Source organism: Morone saxatilis, unplaced genomic scaffold (genome assembly GCF_004916995.1).
Source record: "Morone saxatilis isolate NCDOM2014 unplaced genomic scaffold, NCSU_SB_2.0 Contig7, whole genome shotgun sequence".
In the NCBI taxonomy this organism is placed as follows: Eukaryota; Metazoa; Chordata; class Actinopteri; family Moronidae; genus Morone; species Morone saxatilis.
Window position 1 is genome coordinate 19,477,660 of NW_023340246.1, and position 8,949 is coordinate 19,486,608.

The 8,949-nt window shown below is 39.2% G+C and overlaps 1 protein-coding gene across 1 annotated transcript in view; it reads left to right on the forward strand.

Annotated features, from left to right (window-relative positions):
- smpdl3a (sphingomyelin phosphodiesterase acid like 3A) overlaps nt 1-6,623 on the forward strand; it is an 8,211-nt gene extending 1,588 nt beyond the window's left edge. Inside the window, exons 3-8 of the mRNA XM_035679303.1 lie at nt 1,978-2,122; nt 2,902-2,998; nt 3,220-3,383; nt 3,500-3,680; nt 4,311-4,435; nt 5,058-6,623. Of these exons, the coding sequence (XP_035535196.1) occupies nt 1,978-2,122; nt 2,902-2,998; nt 3,220-3,383; nt 3,500-3,680; nt 4,311-4,435; nt 5,058-5,363 (1,018 nt within the window). The 3' untranslated portion in view covers nt 5,364-6,623. The remainder of the gene's footprint in view (nt 1-1,977; nt 2,123-2,901; nt 2,999-3,219; nt 3,384-3,499; nt 3,681-4,310; nt 4,436-5,057) is intronic.
- The last annotated feature ends 2,326 nt before the right edge of the window (nt 6,624-8,949 follow it).

The window sequence follows — 8,949 nt, forward strand, 5'->3', positions numbered from 1 at the left end:
TTTTAATATGTCATGCAACTTCCGTGTAAGCACAGATTATGCTCAAGTTGCACTTACATTATTGCGCCGCCTTCTAAAATTCTCTTCGCTTTAGTCTGGACTCACCTTTACTGTTGTGACAGTTCAGGATAGTTAAAGAGGTGAGGGGATGTTTATGGTTAAAGTCAGGGATTTGATTGTCCTGCGGGTTGCCGTAGGAAGTGTACTACTCTGTGTGTGTGTGTGCTTTCATGTGTGTCAGAAAGCAGAACTGTCACTTCCTCCGGGTTTTGCGAGGTCCCAGCTGAATATGAAAACCCACAATTTCACTTTACTTTATGATCTCCCTTGTGGTTTGTGGTTGAGCACCCAATGGACCTTGGGATTCAGACTGCAGCTAATGATTATTTTATTCCCTCAGTTCTCTACATATTTTAGTGCTCAGCTGGTTACCACTAATTAATAATTAAAGATGGAGACTGTACAAGACTGACATTGTATTTGAAGTCCTAAAGCCTCATTCAGGCACTGAAGCACCACCTCAGACCTTGAACAGGGATTGAGAGATATCCACTGAATAGGGCTTAAAGAACCACTCTCTATATTCTCTGAGGGAAGTGGAAACTACACTGTGATAATGACACAGAAAAAATTGTAAGCACAGTCGTGAGCATCAGTCACAGCAGCAGTACCTCCATACAGCTCTCTATTAATCAGCAGCTAATCAGCTAAGCCAGGAATTCATAGGCTTATTAAACATGCTTAAGAGAACGCCTTGCCACTTAATCCTTTACCCCAGGGAGTCTTTTTCAAGTTACTGTGCAAGCAGATTTCTGCTTTATTCTATTGTTATTGGGCTTTGTAGCATTAGTTTGCCTTTTTACTTAAAGAGAAAATCCATTGTACAGTGGGATTAATGCTATTTCTGCAATAGTGTACTGCTCCACTGAGCCAACCATGTCTGGAAAAGAAAGTCAGCAGTTATGCTTTGATGGACAGGAAGTACAGTAGTGTTGCGAAATGAGGGTTTTCTTTGATTTCTACTGGTAGCACTGACTCGTAACTCATCGCTTACCGCAGCTACTTCTCATCCGTTTACTGTAAAAAGCCAATATAGGATATTTTGAGTCTGCTCATTTATTTTGTCATTATACAGCCCAAAGTTGCACAACGAAAACAAAGTCGTAGTCCCTCATGCTTCCTCGTTCTCAGTTTATTACAATCTTATTTTCATACTTTTGGCTGTCATTTCTCTTAGTCCTAATAACACTGTACTCGCCAAGTTAATTGCTGCGATCTGGGAACACAGTTACATTCCTACTACAAAATCTGACGGGAAAGAAACTTGAGCAGTCAGATAAGTTTCACATGTTCTAAGTAGCCAACAGTTTAGCTAGATTATCTAGAAAACTTTATTTAGTGGATAATAGCAAAAGTGAGTGCACCTAAAATGGTGAAATAATTGCTCATTGCTCAGAAAACTGTGTGCAAACAACTGTGATAAATCCAGTATATTAAAGTTGAATCAATCAAGACATTTTGGGAAATAATTATATCATTCATCTTCAATTTCTCTTCCAAATAAGTTCAGAGGAGTCACCATGTTACAGTTTCATCAAAAAAACTACAGAGTCATTATTACAAAACTACAAGAATAATACCCAAATGGTAATAAAGATCCTTTTAAGTAGCACATTGTCTTTGTCTTTGTTGTGATTTCTTTCTTGCCTTTTCTTGTTATATATTAAAAGTAATTACTATAAAGTCGGGAAACCCTGTTCAGATCTTCATGTAGCTGGAAATTGAGATACAGAAAGTGAATAGAAATGCAGTGAAATTGGGAAAAGCATTGTACTATTAATGCTGTTCCCTTGTCACTGCCATTTAAGCAAAGCCTTGTGTCTGAAGGTGAATATGTACAATACTGATACTCTTTAACTTCTCTGTGGCCCATTTGACTCAGGTTTATGATACTGGATCTTTTTCCCTCTCTTCCAGTGACAGTCCACCTCATGTCCCTGCAGAGGAGCTCTCTACAGACTTAGTGATCCAGGTGATCAGCAATATGACCCAGACCATCAGACAGCACTTCCCCAACCTGACAGTCTACCCTGCCCTGGGAAACCATGACTACTGGCCTCAGGTAACGTCACAGGACGACAAGCAGAAGAAGCTTTGCTCAGAGAATAAAAGGGTGATGTTTACAGGACAAATGATGATAGCATGTAGCATCACATGAGTTTTCACTCTGTTCCGGCAAGCTTGTACAGAAGTGAGTGAGGGAGGGAAGCTTTTCTGATACAGAATCTAAAATGAATTTGATCAAGGAAATTATTTATAGTACAATGTATATCTGTTTTGTTCAGGTAGAAAAGCATCTAAAGGCAGAATTTTATTATATGACAAATGACTGAGCCTCAGTAATGACTGTGGATAAGAACTGACATCAACTAGAGCTGCAGTGATTATAGTACCAAGTAAAATAATAGCAACTATTTTGATAATCGATAAATCGTTAAAATGTCAGAAAAATGCTGTTTTCAGCCTCTCAAATATGGAGTTCTGCTTTTCTCTGTTTTATATCTTTGGGTTTTGGACTGACAAAACAAGCCATTTCAAGATTTCACCTCAGACTTTGCAAAACTGGGATGGACATTTTTCACTATTTTCTAACATTTTATGGACGAAACAATCAATAGATTAATCTTGAACATAATTTGCAGTCGATAATGAAAATGATAGATAGTTGCAGCCCTAACATACACATCATGTGATGCCAATATTTGCAAACTGATATCAATCAAACCCTAATATCTGAAGAAAGGAAATAACAATTATAGCAATTTATTTTATTATAACTGCCATTGTATGTGAGACTGCATCTCATGTTGCCATGTAACATGCTGTTTGTATCGTTGTTAGGACCAGATGACGGCCTCCACTAATGCCATCTACAAAGCTGCTGCCCAGCTGTGGAAACCGTGGTTGCAGCCTGAAGCTCTGCTCACACTCTCACAAGGTGACGTGTTAGTGCATCAACTACTCTGAGTTTGGTTCTTTCAGATATGTGCAGACGTACAGCGTTAATACGTAAATATATTAAAACACAGAGAATTAAGGGTTTCATTACACTGCCGGCCCTTTCATATCATTCTCTCAGTCATTGGTATTTGGATTAAATACAAATAGAAATGTACAGTAATGTCAACGTCGCATTTGCATATTGAAATGTTCCTGCAGGTGGTTTCTACTCCCAGCTGGTAAAACCTGGTTTGCGGGTGGTTAGTCTCAACACCATCCTCTACTACGGTCCTGATAAAGTCACGAGTAACATGACAGACCCTGCTGGACAGTTCAAGTGGCTGGAGAAAACTCTGGGGAAAGCTTCTGAGAGCCTGGAGAAGGTCGAACAGTTTCTGTCTTTATGTCTCGAACCCTGACCTTTGACCTGTCTTACAGTTCAATACATCTTTGTCAAATAATCTATCATACCTTAAATGTGGCTTACTTCTTTCTCCAGGTGTACATCATAGCTCATGTACCAGTGGGGTACCTGCCCTTTGCCAGAAACATCACTGCTATAAGAGAGAGCCACAACGAGAGGCTGGTTGCCATCTGCAGAGAGTACAGTCACGTCATTGCCGGACATTTCTATGGCCACACCCACCGTGACAGCATCATGGTGCTGTTGGACCAACAAGGTTAAAAAAAAAAGTACAAATATAAGGTTAAAGATGTTTTCTATTGATGAAGTGGACCTTGATTTCACCGCCTCAAATAGGACTCAGCACTTCCAAACGTAGATGTAATATATTTTTTCCTCATGCTATGTTTTTCGTTATACTCACAGCAAAGGTTAACCATGTTAACCATTAATAGCATGTTCCTGCTGCGGCCCATGTGAAGAGTTTTCATCTATGTATAAAAGCAAATCTGCAAGAGTGCAGGACGCCACAGAAATGAAGATAGATTTACATCCTACATAGAAAGTTTGAAAGCCAAAGCTTTGATATTCATTCTGTTAAAGGGAAAAGCTCTGTGCAGTAACCACATTTACTTTAAAGCACTGACCATCCTTACCTTTTTGATAATTAATTCCAGACTGGAAACTAATCTAACTAGTCAAGTGCATATTACCTTTTCCCTGATGTGGGCTTCAGTATGACTGCAGCTTTGAGAAATTGTGTGAAGCATCCAGTGTACGAGGAATGATAAGAAAACAAATAGATCTGCAGATGAGGATCGCGGACAGAAGCTTACAACCTGAGTGCATTCCCTGTTTTGTGCAACTGATTTATATTGTATTTGTGTTTGGCTTTCTCGTTCTCCAGGTAAACCAGTGAATTCTCTGTTTGTGTCACCGGCTGTTACACCGATCAAACATGTTTTGGAGCCCTACTCTAACAACCCAGCTTTCCGCATGTACTTGTACAGCAGTAAGGACTACACTATGTTGGTAAGAAGCTCTGTGCTGCACAACCAGATCAATTTATTGGAGGCCAAACCAGCCCAGAATATAACAAAAACTGCACCAAAAGTACACAAAAATATGTGAAACAATGTCCAAATACTTGAGGCCACTCTATTGGATGTGGCAGACAATATATCATAAATGCATCTCTCATATATTACATATAGTGAATCGATAAATCATAAAGCAGATGGTATAATCTTGAAATCACACCTAGCAAATAAAATCTGGATGTTTGATACATTCAATCTGACAAGTTTGACAAACATGGAGCTTTACAATCGATGCAGACCTGCTGTAGTGAGATCCCTGATTTTTATTTCACACGAAAACCTTCAAAAAAGTTTGAAGCAATTCAGAGGAGAGCTGAGAACTGCTTGATTTAGCAAACATATTGACAACTTTAGGTCAAACTGAAACTGTCCTGCACTGAAATTACCTACTCTAACTTGTATCTCTCTGACAAAGACAGAAGAAAGAAGTCCCTCTTGATGATTAATCATGGTGCCAATCAGCACACAAAAACAGTTTCTGGCTTTTATAAAGACTCCTTTCTCCTCTCTCTCTTTCTCTGGGCTTCTCTCTCTCTCTCTTTCTCCCCCTCAAGGATATCTGGCAGTACTATTTGAATCTGACGGAAGCCAACGAGAAACAAAGATCTGACTGGAGGCTTGAATATATCATGACTGAAGCTTTTGGACTTACTGACCTGCTGCCACAAAGCCTGCTCCAGCTGGGCCTGAGCTTCAGGCTGCCGCAGACCAAAGCCTTTGACAAGTATTTCAGTCACTACATGGTCAGCTACAACAGCAGCATCATCTGTGGGGGAGACTGTAAGGTCAGCCAGGTGTGTGCCGTGCTCTACCTGGACCAGCTGTCCTACTCCAAATGTGTTGCAAAAGGAGAATGGTAGCGGATAGAAACTGAAGGATTGTCATGGGATTTGTTTCAAGACTCACATTTAGTTTTTGATTTTAGTTTAAAATCTAGTTATTTTTTTACTCTGCTAGAATCATGAAAAGGAGAATGCCATGCACTGGATCTGCTCCTCCCTAATATTCATCCAACTATTTTACCTTTTATGGTTTTTTTTACAAGTTTTACAAATTGCACAGCTCCACAGTAAATCAGTAGTTTAATATACTGATGCAATGTGAAAAATATTAGAAATACTTTGATAATACTGAATTGCAGCCTTCAAAGTGTAAAAAAGGCCTCTCATTTGTCATCTTACTCCTCTTCCTCTTAGTTTTACTTCAAGGGAGAATGGTGGCATGAATGTGGATGGAAGGATTTATCTATCTCAGGAATCTCATTTAGCTTTTGATTTTTAAATGATTTTTTATTTTTTGTACTTAATGAGAAAAATCATGAAAAAGGGTATGCCATGGTGCACATGGATGAAAATGTAGGATTCTTGAGGGATTTGTCTCAGGAGTCACATTCATTTTTTTATTTTTCAAATGATATATTTTGTTACCTAAAGGATGGAGTTATGAAAAGGGAAATGGCACACAGTGCTTCTGCTGCGCCCAAATATTTATCTGGGAAAAGAAAACGCAATATAACAATTTTAAATTTTTTTCCAAGATGATTTTTCATCAGGTGATATTAGATATTTTAGTTTTTGGTATGGAAACTTTGCACTCCAGACCTCAAATAGCAGTAGTTGTAGTAGCTGTTCAGAATGAGTTGGATCTTCTTAGTCCATCGCGCAAGTTGTATCCCTTCTTGCACTAATGGATTATACCTAATCTGTGGAATGATCCAATTGCTGCCAAATGGGACCATAACTTGAGCTGATGGTGTTGATTAATCATGAACACTAGTCAGTATTCCAGTCACAGTGAAGTGGCAGTCTTTATCTTCTGTAATGTGACATATTTCTGAGTGAACCAGTTCTTTTAGATTTGATTTGTGCCATTTAAAACATGACTATGCCAATTATATACAGTTTATCACATAGTTGAAACATGTTTGTTAAATATAAAATTCCAAGTATGAGATGTGAACTGTTCCAGGAATACATTTAATTTGTGTAAAATGTGTGTGAATGATAACTTTGGTGATTTGAGTGACCTTACCAGTGCTGTGACATAAAGATGAAATATGAATAGGGAACACAATGTTACATATCACTTATTTTTCTACTAAATAAAGATCTTTATTCAAAGAATGTGTTTAAACCACCTCCTCTGTTTCACAAATAGGTCATTAGAGCAAGCGTGTTATGGATGATAGAAAAAAGAAACTTAACTGCAGGGCTGTAAGAGTTGCTAACTTGAAAGTCACAGTGAAAACTTGTGCAGGCTAGTTTGTCTCTGCAGGGGAGGCAAAGGAACAGCGACTAACCTCGTCTGACCCCCTCACTTCAATTTCACCCTCCTCCCACCATCAGCCCCCTGGTCTTATTCATCTCCTGTTCAAACTTTCCAGAAACTCCTCTCTGTTTCTCAGCCACCACCTTAAGCATTTGCCCCTCTACCCCCATCCCCTTCCACCCTCCCAACTCCTTTGTCCCCTTGCCTCCCTCCCCAAATGTTGATTACACCTCCTCTTAAAGCCCTACTGGCAGCTTTTTGTTTTTTTGCTTTAATAAAATTCTGGCACTAGTATAAGCAAGTTCTCTAGACACATTCCCTTAAAAGTAAACTTATTTTGTTTTTCTCATCGCTGTATTTTTTGTGAACAACTGAATCACTGTTGCTCTTCAGGACTCTAAAAGTCATTCACACGAACCAAACTTGAAAGGAATGATTACTTTTTGGTTGAAGACGTCACAACCCAAGTATCTATTCATAAGGAATCACAAGCCAAAACAGTTGGGAAACAATGTGTTAGAGAAGGAGTGATTTCCAAAAGTTTAATGATAATTTTAAGTAAGTTTATATTATTCAAACTTTCGATGGAGAAAAGAAAGAGAGCCTCGAGCTGTGAATCTTTGTGTGTGTGTGTTTGTTAAAATCGTTCCCCTCATGTGCCCCCATTGCCATTATTATTCCCGACTAGCCTTCCTCCACTCGGTGCCTAACAGAACGTAACCGTGGAGACAGAGTTGGTGGTGAGCGTGGCGAAGGAGAGGACTCCATTGCCACGGTAACGGCAGTAGAGCTCCCAGTCCTCTGAATCCATCTCTGAGCTCACTGTTAGCTGCTGTTATTTAACCACTGACCTGCCAATCAGATGCAGCAAATAACGCTCTGTGTGTTTGTATGAGAGCGAGATCCTTACCCCAACACCACTGACTCCACTTCAACCAAACTACATTTAAATTGCAAGCTCTTTTATATGTGCTATTATAGTAATGAATGACCACGCAGTTTCTGAAAGGTATTACCATTTTTTTTTTATCATGGCCAGATACACTTTTTTTGAGATGTGCCAGTTTTGCCAGTGTGTCTGGATCTGAACAAAAAATTGAATCATTTATCATGTTCCTGAAACCTGCTGGAAGTTAATATTTCACAAGTTAGACTGGAGCTGGTTGGCAAACGTGATGCCGAACCATGAAAGAGGTTTGCTCAGAAAATTACAGTGGTGAAAAAAGTAGTCAGAACCTTCACTTGAAGTTTAAAAGTAAGCATTACAACAATGTAAAAAATACTCCATTACAAAGTATCACAAAGTACAGACATATAAACAGCAATATATCCCAATGAAATAAAGTAGAAAACTAAGGAGACAGTTCCTGAAGGGTCAGACAGAGGAGATCCAATGGCTGAAAACCTTTAGAAACATTACTATAAGCTGGTTGGCTGGCTGCTAGTCTGTCTGTCTACCTAAATGACTGGCTGGTTCTCTTTCTGTCTGGCTGACTGTCGAACTGACTGTTGGCTGACTGGGGGTGCCCCACAACCAGTTAATCTGAGGATTACTGTCAGGACAGTATAGCCATCCAAAGGCCCTCTCCTGGGGAGCTGGAATCTGTGTGTGTGTGTGTGTGTGTGTGTGTGCCATTACCCTTCAAGCTTCCAGCTCCCCTAATCCTCTTTAACATCTTCAGTTTTTAAACACTGTTCCAGTCTTATGTTTTAAACATCAGTGGTCTCCTATTTAAATAGTTTAATTCCTGCAGTTTTTCGAGTTATACTTTAGCCCTGAACTGCTGATATCAGGTGGCATCTAACTGACTTCATCTGTCACTCTCACTGTATCTCTCAGTTACTCAGGAGGATGAAGGGAGCGATATTATATGAATATATTTTATATTCATGAAATGTCTCCCTGCCTACCCATGAATTTAGGCACTTTAAAGGAAGTATATGCAGCAAAAATGTCTTGAGCCTGAGTACATTGGAGCCTTTTCACAGCACAAGAGCTTTAAGTAACAATTTGCTAATTAGATGGGTGAACAGCACCCAATAATCATTACCATTGAGGGTAAACCTAAAGTCAGAGATTTTATTTAGATGTCTAGATTATATTTAACTGTCTTCAATGACCTTTGTTGAATTCCAATACCACCTCTATAACCTGTGGGTCCTCTTCTACAGAGGCTG